This window comes from Heterodontus francisci, chromosome 11 (genome assembly GCF_036365525.1).
Source record: "Heterodontus francisci isolate sHetFra1 chromosome 11, sHetFra1.hap1, whole genome shotgun sequence".
Classification (NCBI taxonomy): domain Eukaryota; kingdom Metazoa; phylum Chordata; class Chondrichthyes; order Heterodontiformes; family Heterodontidae; genus Heterodontus; species Heterodontus francisci.
Genome location: NC_090381.1, coordinates 21976739 through 21997939, shown reverse-complemented (window position 1 = coordinate 21997939; position 21201 = coordinate 21976739). Strand labels below are relative to the sequence as shown.

At 44.7% G+C, this 21201-nt stretch overlaps 1 protein-coding gene across 4 annotated transcripts in view; it reads right to left on the bottom strand.

The window, feature by feature from the left end:
- LOC137375133 (AMMECR1-like protein) overlaps positions 1 to 21201 on the bottom strand; it is a 99701-nt gene that overhangs the window by 52358 nt on the left and 26142 nt on the right. For all 4 annotated transcript variants that reach the window (XR_010975934.1, XM_068041801.1, XM_068041804.1 and 1 more), the window contains exon 2: positions 12245 to 12746. Coding sequence is in view for 3 of the 4 variants with exons in the window: in XM_068041801.1 (XP_067897902.1) it covers positions 12245 to 12746 (502 nt within the window). In the remaining variant the exon portion in view is untranslated. The remainder of the gene's footprint in view (positions 1 to 12244; positions 12747 to 21201) is intronic.

The window sequence follows — 21201 nt, the reverse complement described above, 5'->3', positions numbered from 1 at the left end:
GAGAGATTGCTAAAATCAAAGGTTCTTGTAAAAGGAACTGAAGGAGGATACATGTCAGTACCCCTTTATCGGGTCCACTTGCAATGTGACGTTGTTTCTGGGCCAGTTACTGTAGGAATTGTCCTAAGTCGACCTGTGGCCAGCACAGACTTGCTATTTGGCAATGATTTGGCTAGAGGTAAGGTGATCGCAGTCCCAGTGATATCAGACCAGCCAAATGAGGCCAAAGGAGACAGAGCAAATACTGGAGGAGGTCCCTAGAATCTTTCCTGCCTGTGCAGTAAGGAGGGCCACGGCCAAGCAAGCTCCCCCAGAGAGAGCTGAACCAGAAAATCAGCCCGATAACTCAGACGTCCGGCTGGCTGAAACTTTTCTTTTTGGAGATTTAGGGGAAGTATATGACAGACCCTCCATAACTGACGCCCAAAAAGCAGACCCTGATTTAAAGATAGCATAGATAGCTTATTCCGAGGCAGACACAGAGAAGCTGCCCGAGTGTTACTATTTAAAAAATGAAATTTTAATGAGGAAATGGAGACCCCCACAGTGACCCACAGAGGAGTGGTCAGTAGCTCACCAAATTGCGATTCCCCCCCCTAACTATTGCAGAGATATTCCACAAATTGCCCATGAAATCCCTATGGCTGGGCATGTGGGTATCCGAAAGACCCAAGCCCAAATTAACCGACACTTTTAGTGGCCACAACTCCACAAGGATGTGGTTAAATTCTGCCAGAACTGCCATACCTGCCAAATTATTGGGAAACCCCAACCGACCATTAAACCTGCGCCACCGATCCCATTCCTGCTTTCGAAGAATCTTTCAGTAAAGTTCTAATCAATTGTGTGGACCCCCCTACCCAAAACCAAGGCGGTCATCAGTACCTGTTGATGATTATGGACGTGGCCACCTGATTCCCAGAAGCCATACCATTGAGGAAAATTACTACCAAAGCCGTAGTCGGGGGTTAACCCAGTTCTTCACCAGATACGGACTCCCCAGAGAAATACAGTCCGATCAGGGAACCAATTTCATGTCCTGAAAGTTGCAGGTCATACAAAGCTTCACTACTGACCAGCTGAAATTCTCAGCGTATCAACCACAATCACAAGGGGCTCTGGAACGGTACCATCAGACCCTAAAAACTATGCTCCGAGCATACTGCAGTGAATACCCCTATGATTGGGATAAAGAAGAAATTTTCTAGCTGTTTGCTACCAGGGAGTCTCCCAATTAATCCACAGATTTTACTCCCTTCAAATTGATTTTCAGACATGTGGTGAGAGGCCCTCTAAAATTGATCAAAGCAAAGTTTCTAGATCAAAGGGAGGAAACCTCAATACTAAATTATGTGACCACCTTCCGGGAGAGACTTGCCCAGGCCTGTGCGGTAGCAAAGGAACACCTCAAAACCTCTCAGGAAAAAATCAAATGGCGGGCAGATAAGAAAGTTTAAACCAGGGGACCAAGTTCTGGTGCTGTCACCCTGCAGGGCGAACCTTTAAAGGCCAGGTTTAGTGGTCCATACAGTGTAGGGGAAAAGGTGAATGAGGTAAACTACCTAATTAACACTCTTGACAGAAGGAAAAAACAAAGACTGTGTCATATTAACATGCTGAAAAAATACTACAGCTGGGAACTGTGCCAGGCAGTAAAAGTGATGAGAGCAGTAGGGAGGACAAACCGGATAAGGACGAGAACCCTGAAAATTCTAAAATTGAACCCCTTACCACCAAATTGGAAAACAGTGAAATTTTAAAGAGATTAGACAGAACCCTGGACTAGCTCTCTGAACAATAGAGACAGGACCTAATCACATTATTACAGGAGTTCAAGGAAGTCTGCAGGGACAAACAGAGTTGCAGACCTTTAACAGTGCACTACGTAGAGGTAGCAGACCCACCAATAAAACAGAATCCCCAAAGATTGAACCCCAATAAGCAAGCTCAGGTCCACCAGGAAATCCAGTTCATGCTGGAAAATGATTTAATCGAACCCAAACAGAGTAGCTGGAGCTCTCCTATGGTATTAGTTCAAAAACCTGATGGTTCAACCAGGCTCTGTATTGATTACCGCAAGGTCAATGCAGTTACAAAAACAGATTCATACCCAATCTCCCATATCGAGGACTACATAGGACAGGTAGGAAATTCCACCTACGTCAGAAAAATAGACTTATTAAAAAGGATACTGGCAAGTACCAAATGACCTAGCAGGCAAAGGAAATCTCTGCCTTTGCTACCCCCCCGATGGCTTATTTCAGTGCAAAGTAATGCCCTTCGATCTGAAAAATGCCCCAGCCACATTCCAAAGATTAATGAATTAGGTGGTAGCTGGTCTAAATAACTGTGTTGTTTATCTCAACAACCTACTAGTTTTCAGCAACACCTGGGAAGACTATTTAATTCATTTACAGGCCCTCTTCAAAAGCCTCCAGAATGCTCACCTAGTGGCCAACTTGGCAAAAAGCAAATTTGACAAAGCCATCTATTTAGGCCACATCGTGGGCCAAGGTGGAGTGTTGCCTAGGACAGAAAAAGTGCAGGCCCTAGTAGGATTTCCCCACTCCAAAAACCAAGGAAGAAATCATGCGCTTCCCAGGAATGTCAGGTTCTACCGCAAATTTGTTCCCAATTTCAGCACCTTAGCTGCTCACCTGACAGACCTGCTAAAGAAAAGTGCAAAAGTGGTGCGAACAGAGCCATGCCAACTAGCATTCGAAAGGTTGAAGGCAATTCTAACAAACAACCCGGTATTGGCAGCCCCAAATTTCAACAAACCTTTTAAAATGGTCATTGATGCCAGTGATGTTGGAGTAGGCACCGTTCTACTCCAGGATGATGATTCAGGTTTGGAAGGACCAATTGGCTATTTCTCAAAAAAACTGAACAGACACCAAAAGAAATACTCCTAGCTCAACAACATTTCGAAGTCTATGCCAATAACGAGCACAAAAAGTTTCAAAGTCACACGGACCACAATCCACTCACCTCCCTGGAAAAATTCAAAGGAAAAAATGCCAGGCTTTATCGATGAGGTTTACTCCTCCAACCATTCAACCTAAAAGTTTCACATATAGCAGGAAAAGACAATGTCCTAGCTAATGCACTGTGCAGAATGTAAATAACACTGTGCAAATCAAATTGATACCAGATATGGGACTGGAAGCCTGAGAAGCGAATGAAATGAATGCATAAAATGGTGTGACCCTAAGCTTTCTTACCGTTTCTTTCCCCACCCCCCAACTTCTAAACCCAAAAAACAAACATAAAAATGAAATCCAAGGAATGTTATTCTTTCCCTTTTGGGGGAGGAGTCACGCACACCAGAAGTGCGATGATACAACAATCACAGACTAACTCTGAAGAGTTATAAAACACTGACTTTGTCTTTTTAAATAAATGAACCTTTATTTAAAAAAGTGAACAGTGGTCCAAAATGGCCGAGGAAAAAGGAATTGACCATTTGTGAATTCAAACTGTCCGACAAAGAACAAATCTTCAAAGCTAAGAGACGTCAATGGAACCCATCCTACACCTACACTACAACATTCCCCATGGTGATTGCACAATAGCCCAGGACGTGGCTCCTTCTGAAGCAAAGAGGGTGTGAAGGAGCCACCTCCTGGGCCATTGTGCAATCACCATGGGGAAGAGACCAGAGCGTCTCCGAACAGGAGGTGAGAGATAACAGCATTACCTGAAACCAGAGAGCCGGAGAGGGAGGCAACATCCTAACAGCTTATGTTCTGCCCAAGCCAGAAAGCACATGCCCTGCTGCAGAACCCTACATTTATATTTACATTATACAGCATTATAAAGCTAGAAGTAATCCACCATCTTCAACGGAACCTTCAATTAAGAGAGAAATCATCTCAGGCTTGCATACCTCAAGAACTTGATTTCCAAGAGAATTCAACAGGTTTATCGTAACCTTCCCACCACCACCACCACCTCTCTCACTAAAGGTCACCTTCCTTTTTCCCTTCTCTATCTGTCCCTTAGTGTGTGTGTGTGTGCTAAATTGGGGGAAGGCTAATTATAACAATATTAGGCAGGAACTGAAGAATTTAGATTGGGGCCGGCTGTTTGAGGGTAAATCAACATCTGACATGTGGGAGTCTTTCAAACGTCAGTTGATTAGAATCCAGGACCGGCATGTTCCTGTGAGGATGAAGGATACGTTTGGCAAGTTTCAGGAACCTTGGATAACGAGGGATATTGTGAGCCTAGTCAAAAAGAAAAAGGAAGCATACGTAAGAGCTAGAAGGCTGGGAACAGACAAAGCCCTTGAGAAATATAAAGAAAGTAGGATGGAACTTAAGCAAGGAGTCAGGAGGGCTAAAAGGGGTCATGAAAAGTCATTGGCAAACAGGATTAAGGAGAATCCCAAGGCTTTTTATACGTATATAAAGAGCAAGAGGGTAGCCAGGGAAAGGGTTGGCCCACTCGAGGACAGAGGAGGGAATCAATGTGTGGAGCCAGAGGAAATGGGCGAGGTAGTAAATGAGTACTTTGCATCAGTATTCAACAAAGAGAAGGACTTGTGGATGATGAGTCCAGGGAAGGGAGTGTAGATAGTCTGGGTCATGTCGATATCAAAAAGCAGGTGTTGGGCGTCTTGAAAAACATTAAGGTAGATAAGTCCCCAGGGCCTGATGGGATCTACCCCAGAATACTGAGGGAGGCAAGGGAGGAAATTGCTGGGGCCTTGACAGAAATCTTTGTATCCCCATTGGCTACAGGTGAGGTCCCAGAGGACTGGAGAATAGGCAATGTTGTTCCTTTGTTTAAGAAGTGTAGCAAGGATAATCCAGGAAATTACAGGCCAGTGAGCCTTACGTCAGTGGTAGGGAAATTATTGGAGAGGATTCTTTGGGACAGGATTTACTCCCATTTGGAAACAAATGGACTTATTAGTGAGAGGCAGCATGGTTTTGTGAAGGGTAGGTCGTGTCTCAATAACTTGATCGAGTTTTTTGAGGAAGTGACAAAGATGATTGATGAAGGAATGGCAATTGTCTACATGGACTTCAGTAAAGCCTTTGACAAGGTCCCTCATGGCAGACTGGTACAAAAGGCAAAGTCACACGGGATCAGAGGTGAGCTGGCAAGATGGATAAAGAACTGACTCGGTCATAGAAGACAGCGGGTAGCAGTGGAAGGGTGCTTTTCTGAATGGAGGGCTGTGACTAGTGGTGTTCCGCAGGGATCAGTGCTGGGACCTTTGCTGTTTGTAGTATATATAAATGATTTGGAGGAAAATGTAGCTGGTCTGATTAGTAAGTTTGCGGACGACACAAAGGTTGGTGGAGTTGCGGATAGTGATGAGGATTGTCAGAGGATACAGCAGGATATAGATCGGGTGGAGACTTGGACGGAGAAATGGCAGATGGGAGTTTAATCATGACAAATGTGAGGTAATGCATGTTGGAAGGTCTAATACAGGTGGGAAGTTTACAGTAAATGGCAGAACCCTTAGGAGTATTGACAGGCAGAGAGATCTGGGCATACAGGTCCACAGGTCACTGAAAGTGGCAACGCAGGTGGATAAGGTAGTCAAGAAGGCATATGGCATGCTTGCCTTCATCAGTCCGGGCATTGAGTATAAAAATTGGCAAGTCATGTTGCAGCTGTACAGAAACTTAGTTAGGCCACACTTGGAATATTGCATACAAATTGGTCGCCACACTACCAGAAGGATGTGGAGGCTTTGGAGAGGGCACAGAAGAGGTTTACCAGGTTGTTGCCTGGTCTGGAGGGTATTAGATATGAGGAGAGGTTGGATAAACTCAGATTGTTTTCACTGGAACGACGGAGGTGGTGGGCGACCTGATAGAGGTTTACAAAGTTATGAGTGGCATAGACAGAGTGGATAGACAGAAGCTTTTTCCCAGGGTGGAAGAGTCAGTTACTAGGGGACATAGGTTTCAGGTGCGAGGGGCAAAGTTTAGAGGGGCTGTGCGAGGCAAGTTTTTTTTTTACACAGAGGGTGGTGAGTGGCTGGAACTTGCTGCTGAGGGAGGTGGTGGAAGCAGGTGCGATAGCGACGTTTAAGAGACATCTTGACAAATACATGAATAGGATGGGAATAGAGGGATAAGGAACCCGCAAGTGCAGAAGGTTTTAGTTTAGACAGGCATCATGATTGGCGCAGGCTTGGAGGGCCGAATGGCCTGTTCCTGTGCTGTACTGTACTTTGTTCTTTCTTTGTTCTCACACTTGTCAGTATTAAATTCCATCTGCCACCTCTCTGCCCATTCTGCTAGCCTATCTATGTCCTGTTGCAGGTGGTTCATATCATCCTCACTGTTTGCCACACCTCTAAGTTTGGTGTCATTGGCAAATTTTGAAATTCTACTCTGTACTCCAAGACCCAGCACTGACCCTTGGACAACACCACTGTCTACCATCCTCCAGTCTGAAAACAACCATTTACTGCGACTCACTGTTTTCTGTCCTCAAGCCATTTTTTCTCCAACTGAACACTGGCCCTCCTATTCCATGAACCTCAATTTTGTTAACTAGCCTGTTAGGTGGTACCTTGTCAAACACTTTCTTAAAATCCATATAAACAACATTCATTGCATTCCCTTCAACCTTGTCTGTTACTTCATCAAAAAATTAAATTAGATTACTCAGGCATGATCTCCCTTTTACAAATCCATGCTGGCTCTCCTTAATTAACTCAAACCTCGCTAACTGCCTGTTGATATTTTCCCCGATTACAGTTTTTAAAACCTTACCCACCACTGATGTTAAACTAACTGGCCTGTAGTTGCTAGGACTGTCCTTACACCCTTTCTTGAATAAGGGTGTCACAGTTGCCACTCTCCAATCCTCTGGCACCTCCCCCATATCCAGGGAAGATTGGAAGATTATGGCAAGCCCTCTGCTATCTCCATCCCCACTTCATCTAGCCATCCAGACCAGGTGACTTGTCTAGCCCAAGTATAGCCAGCCTTTTTAGTACTAACCCCTCTCAATTTTTACCCTATCCATTGCCTCTACTCTCTCCGCTTCTACCAATATTTTTCAGATTCTACTTTTTTAGTGAACAATGATACAAGGTACTCATTAAGTATATTAGCTTTGCTCTGTGCCTCTAACCATATATTACCCTCTTTGTCTCCAACAAGCCCCACTCCACCTCTTACTACCCGCTTACTATTTACATACCGGTAGAAGATTGTTAGGTTCCCTTTTATGTTGACTGCCATTCTATTCTCATGTTCTCTCTTTGCCAATCCTATTTTCCTCTTCACCACCCCTCTCAACTTATTGTATATGGCTTGGTTCTCACTTGAAGAATTCACCTGACAAGCATCATACACCCTATTTTAATGTTTCATCATAATCTCTATCTCCCTCATCACCAAGGAGTCCTGTTTTTGGTTCCCTTAACTTTTGCCCTTGTTGGAATGTTCCTAGCCTGTACCTGAAGCATCTCTTCCTTAAAGATAGTTCATTGTTCCGATACAGCTCTTCCTGTCAGTCTTTGGCTCCATTTTACCCTGGCTAGATCCCTTCTCATCGCATTGAAATTAGCCCTCTTCCAATCTAGACGTTCTACCTTATTTCGTTCCTTGTTTTTCTGCATTACCAGTCTAAATCTTATGATACAATGATCACTCTTATCCAACTGCTCCCAGACAGACATTGGTCCACTTGGCCCAACTCATTTCCCAGCACCTGATCCAGCAATGCTTCCTTTCTAGTTGGGCTGAGAACAGACTGAACAAAGAAGTTCTCCTGAACACATTTCAGGAATTCCTCCCCTTCCTTACCCTTTAGTCTAAAATTATCCCAATCGATATCTGGGTAATTAAAGGACCCCAATATCACCACTGTGTAGTTCTTGCCGATCTCTGTGATTTCCCTGCAGATTTTCTCCTCTCTCTCATTATTTGGAGATCTAGTACCATGATCATGAAGGGAGATTTAGAAATCTAAGACAAATGTCGAGGCAATACAGTAGTGTAGCAATTCAAGTAACAACAAGTAGAGTGGGACAGGAAGGGACAGAAAGTATTACAGTAATAGTGCGTCAGCAAATAAAGTCCATGCAAAGAATAGTAGTAAAAAATAAAATTAAAGACTCTTGATCTGAATGCACGAAGATAGATGAACTGGCATAGGATAAAGTAGCTTACAGAATTAAATGCGTGGCTCATCTATCAATAGGATAGATGAACTAGCAGCACACATAGAAATAAATGGTTTAAGTCTAATCGCCAAAAAAAAAGTGTGAACTAGCCAGGAATATAAAAACAGATTACAAGAGCTTTTCCAAATATATGAAAAGGAGAGAAGCTAAAATAAACATTGGTCCCTTAGAGACAGAAGAAATTATGGGGAACAAGGAAATGGCAGCAACACTGAACAATATTTTGAGTCTTCACAGTAAAAGACACAAAATACATACCAGAAAAAGAGGGTAACCAAGGGGCTAATAAGAGTGAGGAACTTAAGGTAATTAATGTCAGTAGAGAAAAAGTGCTGGAGAAACTTAGGGGACTAAAAGCCGACAAATCTCCAGGACCTGATGGCCTACATCCTAGGGTTCTAAAAGAGGTAGCTAGAGACGGTGGATGCACTGGTTATGATTTTCCAAAATTCAAGATAGGTCTCAGCAGATTGGAATTTAGAAAAATGTAACACTGCTGTTCACGAAAGGAGGGAGAGAGAAACAGGGAAGTACAGGCCAGTTAGCCTGACATCAGTCATCAGGAAAGCGTGGAATCTATTAATGAAATCTTAACATGCACTTAGAAAATCACAGTATGATCCGACAAAGTGAACATTGTTTTACAAAAGGGAAATCGTGTTTGACAGATTAGAATTTTTTGAGGATGTAACTAGTGGGGTATCCAGTCGATGTAGTATACATGAATTTCCAAAAGGCAGTTGGATAAGGTGTCACACAAAAGGCTTATATGCAAGCTAAGGGCTCATGGAGCTGGAGGTAACATATTAGCATGGACAGAAGATTGGTTAACGGACAGAAAGCAAAGAGTATGGTTAAATGGGCATTTTCAAATTGGCAGGCTGTGACTAGTGGAGTGAGGCAAAGTTCAGTGCTGGGGCCTCAGTTATTTATATATCTATATTAATGACTTAGGCGAAGATGCCGAAAGCATTATATCCAAGTTTGTTGATGATACAAAGTTAGGTGGGAATATAAGTTGTGAGGAGTGCACAAAGAGGCAAAGAGATATAGACGGGATAAGCGAATGGGCAGCAAGGCGGCAGATGGAGTATAATGTGGGGAAGTGTGAGGTTATTCACTTTGGTGATAAGAATAGAAAAGCAGAATATTTTTTAAAAGGCATGAAATTTCTAAATGTTGATATTCAGAGACTTGGGTGTACTCATACAAGGAACACAAAGTTAGCATGCAGGTACAGCAAGCAATTAAGAAGGCAAATGGCATGTTGGCCTTTATTGCAAGGGAATTAGAGTACAAGAATGAGGAGCTCTTGCTCCGTTGTACAGGGCTTTGGTGAGATCACACCTGGAGTACTGCGCGTGTTTGGTCTCCATATTTATGGAAGGTATACTTACATTGGAGGCAGTAGAGCAAAGGTTCACTAGGTTAGTTCCTGGGATGACAGGGTTGTCCTATGATGGGAGGCTAAGTAAATTGGGCCTATATCCTCTGGAGTTTGGATGAATAAGAGGTGATCTCATTGAAACATACAAGATTCTGAAGGGATTTGATAGGGTAGACACAGAGGCAGTTTCCTCTGGCTGGAAAAACTGGAACACAGCGGCAGAGTATCAGGATAAGGGGTAGATCATTTAGGACAGAGATGAAGAGAAACTTCTTTATTCAGAGTTGTGAATCTTTGGAATTCTCTACCCCAGAGGGTTATGGATGCTCCATCATTGAGTATATTTAAGGTTGACAGAGTCAGATTTATGGTCTCTTGGAATCAAGGGATAAGTGGCACAGGGGGGGAAAGCAGAGCTGAGGCAGAAATTCAGCCACGATTGTACTGAATGGCAGAGCAGGCTCGAGGGGCCGCTTGGTCCACTCCTGCTCCTATTTATGGTGCAGTGCTTGCTAACATTGATATCTGTCAGGGCTCCAGCCTCATAATTCAGTCAGTGCAAAGAAAACCCAACAAACAGGGGGCTTTCAATCATCTGAGCTTTTCTAAATCCATTTGTTCATAGTGGCTAGTAAGAATTGAACCACCCAAATATTCCTTTGCCTTCCCCGCCCCCCACCCACCACTCTCCCAACCCGTCACAGCTTGACAACCATTAATCAAAACTTGACAACTTCAAAAATGGAATCAAGCACTCAAAGGCCACAACTTAGAGCCTGGCCAGATTTCCCACTGGACTCATTTGGCGCTGTGTCTGGATCCAGTGTGGGAAACTATCTTTTAATAAACCAGTGAGACTTTTTCAGGGTCTCATGAGATTAAGTCAGTTGCATTTAGTGTTATAGACATTTCTTCAGAAGAACTGCACTGAGATTGCCTGAACTTACCCGGGCTCAGGCACTTAGCATTGGGAGTCTAAACTTTCATCTTATTGTCTTAATTGAACCTAAATTACAACCAATATCGTAATTTATTTCAGACAGAAGAACATTCATCCAAAGTATCAGCATGGCTCAGTGGTAGCATTCTTGCCCGAGTCAAAAGGTTGTGGGTTCAAGCCCCACTAGATTTGAGTACAAAATCAACTGTGCTTATTCAGTGCAGTAGAGAGAGTGCTACACTATCACGATCTCAAATGAGACATTAAACCAGCTCACTCAGATGGATCCAAACAATCCAGAGAACTATTTGATTGGTTGATCATTTATCTAATTCATGATTTGAGGGACCATACCTATACAACATTAAATGCGCAGAAGTGGTAGTGAAATACTTTGGGATGTCTTAAAGATGTGAAAAGCACAATATAAATGCAAGTTCTCTTAGTCTGCCCAATTTCTCTTCCCTGTAAAATTCAATAGCTCTTCAGATGCCAGGAACTTGTCTAACTTATTTTTAAGTCCTTTACCTTCCTTCTCAATTCAGTGCACTAAGTTTACTTGATACATTGCCCAACACTTAATTTGTTTGTTTTACACCATAGCAACATTGGGCTGACAGTGTTAATGATCTTCCCAACAATATCTCGGGTCTTTCCACCACTCCAATACCTTTTGTACAATCCCACTGAGTAGGTGTCACATGACCTTCTGTTTCACCAAACAACATTTTATAGTTCACCAAGTTAAACTATTAAAGGTCAGTGACAAACCCACCTCAGCATCAGCACCAAGCACAAAGAGAAGACTCTTGTCTGGTCAGTCTGGACTGAAATTGAAGTCAAGTCTCAGAAATACGAGAGCAGCATCTCTTTTGTTTTAAACCAAATGTTCTTCCTATTCCCCAAATGTAAAAGGTATGAAGGAAACGTGCTCCATGCTTCCACCAATACAGTTATTCTGTCACCTGCTAGGAAACAAGAAAGCAGCTCAAGCTCACTAACCTGCAAATACTTGGCAGTAGGACGCAGAGCAGGAACTCCCAATGGCACAGGAACGAAATCCTGTATGGTGTCTAACTGATGCAAGTCAGGAAGTACATCACATCCAATTGGCCTTGGCACTGGTCACTGCACAGCTTCAAAATAGATTCTGTACCAGTCCCTGAGCTGCATTTATATAACGGCAGTGCTGGTCATTGAACTGTGTCCAAATGACTTGAGCAATGGTAGTTACACTTCAGCTAGATGTCTCTGGCATAAGTTGCTGCACTGGCTCTAAAGAGCACCACCAAACATCCCTTAGACAAAGGATTGGAAGAGTTTTGCTCTCAGGTCACTGACAATACAGTACTGCTATTGAACCGGCTGCAAGGAGGTGCAGGGTAAGCAGCATAAGACTCGCTGCCTCCCTTCATGACATTTTGGCTGAGATCAGCACTCCCTATGTGGGAAACCAGAGAAGCACTAGTACAACAGAAGGAATGTAGCATCGATCTAACCCACTGTGCTGCCTAACCACCCAGAGGAAGAAATCCTTCAGCTCATATTATAGTCAGGTACAACAGCTAAAAGGACAGCATGCCACTTAATCTCTTGTTGATTTTCTTTTAAACTTGTTCATTGGATATTTCACGAGGGGACTTACCCTCACTCTTCACTAATGTCCCTAAATGGGAAGCATCAATGGGGAAGTGTTTGCTCCTCTCTACAATGAGTAGTATATCGACTATCCTTATCCTGCAGTACTCACTATGGGTCATTGGTGAACCTGGGTGATCGGGGCAGTGGGAATCCGTACAGATGACAGTACAACACATCAAAGCAGTAGCAGCACATCTCTGCGGTCACCACCAAGTTCCTCACATTCACTCCACTGGTCCCACTGAGCCCAGTCCCGTTTGGACGGTTTCCCACTGTGGTCAGCCCGGTCACAGGGCTGAGTGTAGAGTTCAAGGAGTTCAGGTTCCCATTGCTCTCCCGGTTGTTCCTCTCACAATGGTTCTGGCTGTAGTTATGGTTCTGGCTGTGGTTGTGGTGGTTCCCCAGGGCTGTTCCAGACTGCAGGCCGGGCACAGAGCCACAGCCTAGGCCCGTGCCAGGATGGTTCAACTGATTGTTCACATTGCTACCCGATAACTTGGGCTTCTTCACTCCGCAGCACCCTGCTGCTATTTTCTGTTCGAGCGTTGGCTCCACTTGAAGGCACCGCCTCTTTCCCATCCTCCTCTGCAACACAGTGTCAGCACGGCACCCTATGCAAGAGAAAGCCCAACAATTAGAGACACAACAGTAACAGCGATAACACACCAACAGGAAGTTCTCATGGAATGAATATAAAATAAATTCACAATATATCAGCACAGTGGTGATGTTATCAAGAAATAATCGCACGACATTTACATACAGCAAAACTGCAAGAGTTTCTCCTCATCCCCACTAACATGTGAATGTTCCATACCACAGCCACCGAGCTGTGTCAAATTGCTCAGGAATGCAGTCTCAGATTCTGCCCTTCCAAGCTTGGGTTTGGTCTGGAAAGTACTTTGAGCTTTACTAGATTAAGCAGAAATTATAATCCATTACTTTTGGTGGGAGCAATTTGGGTCGATGAATAACGAGCATCATACGAGGTTACAGGAATCATATTTAAGTGAATTTTGGGTTGATCATTTTGCCTACATAGTGTACAGGTACCAATGCCCTAAATACCTCAAGTGCCAACACAGAACTGCAATTCAGTACAGAATGAAGAGCAAATGCAATGAGAACCTCAGACTTATTAAACTGTTCTGTAACTACAAGAATCAGTTCACCCAGTCATAGCATCAACTCACTCATACAACTTTTATATAGCGCCTTTAACTTAATAAAGCATTTCAAGGCACTTCACAGAAGCATAATAAAGCTTGACACCAGGCCACTTGAGGAAATATTAGGTCAGATGAACAAAAGCTTGGTCAAAGAGATAGGTGTTAAGGGGTATCTTAAAAGATAAACACGAGGTAGAGGGGTGGAGAGGTGCAGGGAGGGAATTCCAGAGCTTAAGGTACGGCCACCAGTGGTGGTGTGATTAAAAATCAGGAATGCTCAAGAGGCCAGAATTAGTTGAGCACAGATATCTTGGGAGGGTTGTGGGGCTGGAGGAGATTAGACAGTTTGGGGGGAGGGGGAGGAAAGAGGCCATGGAGGCACTTGAAAACAAGGATGACAATTTCAAAATCAATCCAACAATACCCATATAAAGAATGCCACCCAGTCACAGCACTCATACCAGTCACAGCCATACCACCCATCATCAGTCAGTCATTCACTGTACCATTCACAGTCATCAGTCACTGTACCCAGCATCGCTCAGACACAGCACTGCCACACTGCATCACCCAGATACAGCTCTGTCATTCGGTCTGCTTCCAAGATACATCACTACCATCTCATGTTGGAAGGTCACAATACTGTATCATATTAGTTATCATTGTGTCAATTAACACTCTTCAATTCCGTACTATGAGCATTTCTCAGCAATTTCATCATTATGGCCACCTATACTTAAGACTTCTCCCTTGGCATTATACTTATAGGATATAAACCAAACATTTCAGCTAAGCTATGAATTATTGTGAGAGATAAACAAAGCAAGGTAAATCAGTAGATAAATCAATAATACAGTATTAAACTTTCACTGGTTTTGATACAAAAGAAATTTCATAGGCTTAGCAGTTCTCTTCAATAACCTTTGAATAATTGAAGAGCATGGGGCCTCAACCCTGGTTTTATGAGTCTCTCTTCAACATCCAATTTGGCGCAGCACAATATAAAAAGTGATGCTTTTTAATGAAGCTAAACTGTCTGATGTCGAACTAGTCCCTGCATTGCCAGAGCAGAAAATAAATATCTGGCAGACATAAACTTCAACAATCAAAACAGAACCAAGTAAGATGCAACTTAAATTAGATTTTAATAAAACATATAAACTCTTGGCCTCAATACAAGATTATATAGAAATATACAAAACATTTTTATAAACTGGAAGGATCTATTACTGGCAACCAGACACTATCCCAGGAATGGGACTCAAATTTTAGGTAAAATTAATGTGAATACACTGAATTGATTAAGTCAAACTAAGGATCACAACTGGACACTACCCCATGACATATGAACCTACCAGGGCAAAAGCCAGACACACAAAGTCAGTTTATATTACACCAGGCATCCTTGACCCATCATGCCATAAAAAAAGACTGTACACCAGATTAAACCGAGGTGCAATTACAGGGTGCGTACCGGATTAAACCGAGGTGTAATTACAGGCTGCACACCGGATTATACCGAGGTGTAATTACAGGCTGCGTACCGGATTATACCGAGGTGTAATTACAGGGTGCGTACCAGATTAAACCGAGGTGCAATTACAGGCTGCGTACCGGATTAAACCGAGGTGTAATTACAGGCTGCACACCGGATTATACCGAGGTGTAATTACAGGCTGCGTACCGGATTATACTGAGGTGTAATTACAGACTGTACAATTAGGGGAGGCCGTGGCATAGTGGCATTGTCACTGGACTAGTAACCCAGAGACCCAGGGTACTGCTCTGGGGACATGGGTTCAAATCCCACCACAGCAGAAGGTGGAATTTGAATTCAATTAATAAATCTGGAATTAAAAAGCTAGTCTAATGATGGCCATGAAACCATTGTCAATTATTGTAAAAACCCATCTGGTTCACTAATGTCCTTTAGGGAAGGAAATCTGCTGTCCTTACCTGGTCTGGCCAACAAGTGACTCCAGACCCACAGCAATGTGGTTAACTCTTACATGCCCTCTGAAATGGCCTAGCAAGCCACTCAGTTGTATCCAACCACTACAAAGTCAATAAAAAGGAATGAAACCAGATGGACCACCTGGTATCGACCTAGGCACCGGAAACGACAACGGCAAACCCAGCCCTGTCAACCCTGCAAAGTCCTCCTTAACAACATCTGGGGGCTTGTGCCAAAGTTGGGAGAGCTGTCCTTCAGACTAGTCAAGCAACAGCCTGACATAGTCAAGCAACAGCCTGACATAGTCATACTCACGAAATCATACCTGACAATGTCCCAGACTTTGCCTTGACCATCCCCGGGTATATCCTGTCCACCGGCAGGACAGACCCAGCAGAGGTGGTGGCACAGTGGTATACAGTAGGGCGGGAGTTGCCCTGGGAGTCCTCAACATCGACTCTGGACCCCATGAAGTCTCATGGCATCAGGTCAAACATGGGCAAGGAAACCTCCTGCTGATTACCACCTACCGCCCTCCCTCAGCTGATGAGTCAGTACTCCTCCATGTTGAACACCACTTGGAGGAAGCACTGAGGGTGGCAAGGGCACAGAATGTACTCTGGGTGGGGGACTTCAATGTCCATCACCAAGAGTGGCTCGGTAGCACCACTACTGACCGAGCTGGCCGAGTCCTAAAGGACATATCTGCTAGACTGGGTATGCGGCAGGTGGCGAGGGAACCAACAAGAGGGGAAAACATACTTGACCTTGTCCTCACCAATCTGCCTGCCGCAGATGCATCTGTCCATGACTGTATTGGTAGGAGTGACCACCGCACAGTCCTTGTGGAGAAGTCCCGCCTTCACATTGAGGATACCCTCCATCGTGTTGTGTGGCACTACCATCGTGCTAAATGGGATAGATTTCGAACAGATCTAGCAATGCAAAACTGGGCATCCATGAGCTGCTGTGGGCCATCAGCAGCAGCAGAATTGTACTCAACCACAATCTGTAACCTCATGGGCCGGCATATCCCCCACTCTACCATTACCATCAAGCCAGCAGACCAACGCTGGTTCAATGAAGAGTGCAGGAGGGCATGCCAGGAGCAGCACCAGGCATACCTCAAAATGAGGTGTCAACCTGGTGAAGCTACAACACAGGACTATCTGCGTGCCAAACTGCATAAGCAGCATGCGATAGACAGAGCTAAGCGATCCCATACCCAACGGATCAGATCTAAGCTCTGCAGTCCTGCCACATCAAGCCATAAATGGTGGTGGACAATTAAACAACTAACTGGAGGAGGTGGCTCCACAAATATCCCCATCCTCAATGATGGGGGAGCCCAGCACATCAGTACAAAAGATAAGGCTGAAGCATTTGCAACAATCTTCAGCCAGAAATGCCGAGTTGATGATCCATCTCAGCCTCCTCCTGAAGTCCACAGCATCACAGATGCCAGACTTCAGCCAATTCGATTCACTCCGTGTGATAGCAAGAAACGACTGAAAGCGCAGGATACTGCAAAGGCGATGGGCCCTGACAATATTCCGGCAATAGTACTGAAGACCTGTGCTCCAGAACTTGCCGGCCCCTAGCCAAACTGTTCCAGTACAGCTACAACACTGGCAACTACACTGCAATGTGGAAAATTGCCCATGTATGTCCTGCACACAAAAAGCAGGACAAGTCCAACCCGGCCAATTACCACCCCATCAGCCTACTCTCAATCATCAGTAAAGGGATGGAAGGTGTCATCAACAGTGCCATCATGTGGCACTTGCCTCGCAATAACCTGCTCAGTGATGCTCAGTTTGGGTTCCTCCAGGACCACTCAGCTCCTGACCTTATTACAGCCTTGGTTCAAACGTGGACAAAAGAGCTGAACTCAAGAGGTGAGATGAGAGTGACTGCCCTTGACATCAAGGCAGCATTTGACAGAGCATGGCATCAAAGATCCCTCGCAAAACTGAGGTCAATGGGAATCGGGGGAAAACCCTCTGCTGGTTGGAGTCATACCTAGCACAAAGGAAGATGGTTGTGGTTGTTGGAGGTCAATCACCTGAGCTCCAGGACATCACTGCAGGAGTTCAGAGAAAATGGGTGAGATTCTAAACGAGTACTTTGCATCGGTATTCACCGAGGAGAGGGACATGACGGATGTTGAGGTTAGGAACAGATGTTTGATTACTCTAGGTCAAGTCGGCATAAGGAGGGAGGAAGTGTTGGGTATTCTAAAGGGCATTAAGGTGGACAAGTCCCCAGGTCCGGATGGGATCTATCCCAGGTTACTGAGGGAAGCGAGAGAGGAAATAGCTGGGGCCTTAACAGATATCTTTGCAGCATCCTTAAACACAGGTGAGGTCCCGGAGGACTGGAGAATTGCTAATGTTGTCCCCTTGTTTAAGAAGGGTAGCAGGGATAATCCAGGTAATTATAGACCGGTGAGCCTGACGTCAGTGGTAGGGAAGCTGCTGGAGAAGATACTGAGGGATAGGATCTATTCCCATTTGGAAGAAAATGGGCTCATCAGTGATAGGCAACATGGTTTTGTGCAGGGAAGGTCATGTCTTACCAACTCAATAGAATTCTTTGAGGAAGTGACAAAGTTGATTGATGAGGGAAGGGCTGTCGATGTCATATACATGGACTTCAGTAAGGCGTTTGATAAGGTTCCCCATGGCAGGCTGATGGAGAAAGTGAAGGCGCTTGGGGTCCAAGGTGTACTAGCTAGATGGATAAAGAACTGGCTGGGCAACAGGAGACAGAGAGTAGCAGTAGAAGGGAGTTTCTCAAAATGGAGACGTGTGACCAGTGGTGTTCCACAGGGATCCGTGCTGGGACCACTGTTGTTTGTGATATACATTAATGATTTGGAGGAAAGTATAGGTGGACTGATTAGCAAATTTGCAGACGACACTAAGATTGGTGGAGTAGCAGATAGTGAAGGGGACTGTCAGAGAATACAGCAGAATATAGATAGATTGGAGAGTTGGGCAGAGAAATGGCAGATGGAGTTCAATCAGGGCAAATGCGAGGTGATGCATTTTGGAAGATCCAATTCAAGAGTGAACTATACAGTAAATGGAAAAGTCCTGGGGAAAATTGATGTCCAGAGAGATTTGGGTGTTCAGGTCCACTGTTCCCTGAAGGTGGCAACGCAGGTAAATAGAGTGGTCAAGAAGGCATACGGCATGCTTTCCTTCATCGGACGGGGCATTGAGTACAAGAGTTGGCAGGTCATGTTACAGTTGTATAGGACTTTGGTTCGGCCACATTTGGAATACTGCGTACAGTTCTGGTCGCCACATTATCAAAAGGATGTGGATGCTTTGGAGAGGGTGCAGAGGAGGTTCACCAGGATGTTGCCTGGTATGGAGGGCGCTAGTTATGAAGAGAGGTTGAGCAGATTAGGATTATTTTCATTAGAAAGACGGAGGTTGAGGGGGGGACCTGATTGAGGTGTACAAAATCATGAGAGGTATAGACAGGGTGGATAGCAAGAGGCTTTTTCCCAGAGTGGGGGTTTCAATTACTAGAGGACACGAGTTCAAAGTGAAAGGGGAAAAGTTTAGGGGGGATATGCGTGGAAAGTTCTTTACGCAGAGGGTGGTGGGCACCTGGAACGCATTGCCAGCGGAGGTGGTAGATGCGGGCACGATGGAGTCTTTTAAGATGTATCTAGACAGATACATGAATGGGCAGGAAGAAAAGAGATACAGAACCTTAGAAAATAGGCGACATGTTTAGAGAGAGGATCTGGATCGGCGCAGGCTTGGAGGGCCGAAGGGCCTGTTCCTGTGCTGTAATTATCTTTGTTCTTTGTTCCTCAGGGTAGTGTCCTACGCACAACCATCTTCAGCTGCTTCATCAATCACCTTCCTTCAATCATAAGGTCAGAAGTGGGGATGTTCGCTGATGATTACACAATGTTCAGCACCATTCGTGACCCCTCAGATACTGAAGCAGTCCGTGTAGAAATGCAGCAAGACTTGGACAATATGCAGGCTTGGGTCGATAAGTGGCAAGTAACATTCGATCCACACAAGTGCCAGTCATTGACCATCTGCAACAAGGAGAGAATCTAACCATCTCCCGTTGACATTCAACGGCATTACCATCGCTGAATCCCCCACTAGCAACATCCTAGGGGCTACCATTGACCAGAAACTGAACTGGAGTAGCCATATAAATACCGTGGCTACAAGAGCAGACCAGACGCTAGGAATCCTGCGACAAGTAACTCACCTCCTGACTCCCCAAATCCTGTCCACCATCTACAAGGCATAAGTCAGGAGTGTGATGGAATACTCTCCACTTGCCTGGATGGGTGCAGCTCCAACAACACTCAAGAAGCTCGACACCATCCAGGACAAAGCAGCCTGCTTGATTGGCACCCCATCTACAAACATTCACTCCCTCCACCACCAACGCACAGTGGCCGCAGTGTGTACCATCTACAAGATGCACTGCAGCAACGCACCAAGGCTCCTTAGACAGCACCTTCCAAACCCGCGTCCTCTACTAACTAGAAGGACAAGGGCAGCAAACGCATGGGAACACCACCACCTGCAAGTTCCCCTCCAAGTCACACACCATCCTGACTTGGAACTATATTGCCGTTCCTTCACTGTCGCTGGGTCAAAATCCTGGAACTCCCTTCCAAACAGCACTGTGGGTGTACCTACCCCAAATGGACTGCAGCGGTTCAAGAAGGCAGCTCACCACCACCTTCTCAAGGGCAATTAGGGATGGGCAATAAATGCTGGCCTGCCCAGCGACGCCCACATCCCACGAATGAATTAAAAAAAGGATCATACCAAGGTGTAATTACAGACTGCACACCGGATTATACTGAGGTGTAATTACAGGCTATGTAGCGGAATATACCGAGGTGTAATTACAGGCTGCGTACCAGATTAAACCAAGGTGTAATTACAGGCTGCGTACAGGATTGTACTGAGGTGTAATTACAGGCTGCGTACAGGATTGTACTGAGGTGTAATTACAGGCTGCGTACAGGATTGTACTGAGGTGTAATTACAGGCTGCATACAGGATTGTACTGAGGTGTAATTACAGGCTGCGTACAGGATTGTACTGAGGTGTAATTACAGGCTGCGTACAGGATTGTACTGAGGTGTAATTACAGGCTGCGTACAGGATTGTACTGAGGTGTAATTACAGGCTGCGTACAGGATTGTACTGAGGTGTAATTACAGGCTGCGTACAGGATTGTACTGAGGTGTAATTACAGGCTGCGTACAGGATTGTACTGAGGTGTAATTACAGGCTGCGTACAGGATTGTACTGAGGTGTAATTACAGGCTGCGTACAAGATTGTACTGAGGTGTAATTACAGGCTGCGTACAGGATTGTACTGAGGTGTAATTACAGGCTGTATACAGGATTGTACTGAGGTGTAATTACAGGCTATGTATAGGATTGTACTGAGGTGTAATTACAGGCTATGTATAGGATTGTACTGAGGTGTAATTACAGGCTATGTACAGGATTGTACTGAGGTGTAATTACAGGCTGTGTATAGGATTGTACTGAGGTGTAATTACAGGCTGTGTACAGGATTGTACTGAGGTGTAATTACAGGCTGCATACAGGATTGTACTGAGGTGTAATTACAGGCTGCGTACAGGATTGTACTGAGGTGTAATTACAGGCTGCGTACAGGATTGTACTGAGGTGTAATTACAGGCTGCGTACAGGATTGTACTGAGGTGTAATTACAGGCTGCGTACAGGATTGTACTGAGGTGTAATTACAGGCTGCGTACAGGATTGTACTGAGGTGTAATTACAGGCTGCGTACAGGATTGTACTGAGGTGTAATTACAGGCTGCGTACAAGATTGTACTGAGGTGTAATTACAGGCTGCGTACAGGATTGTACTGAGGTGTAATTACAGGCTGTATACAGGATTGTAC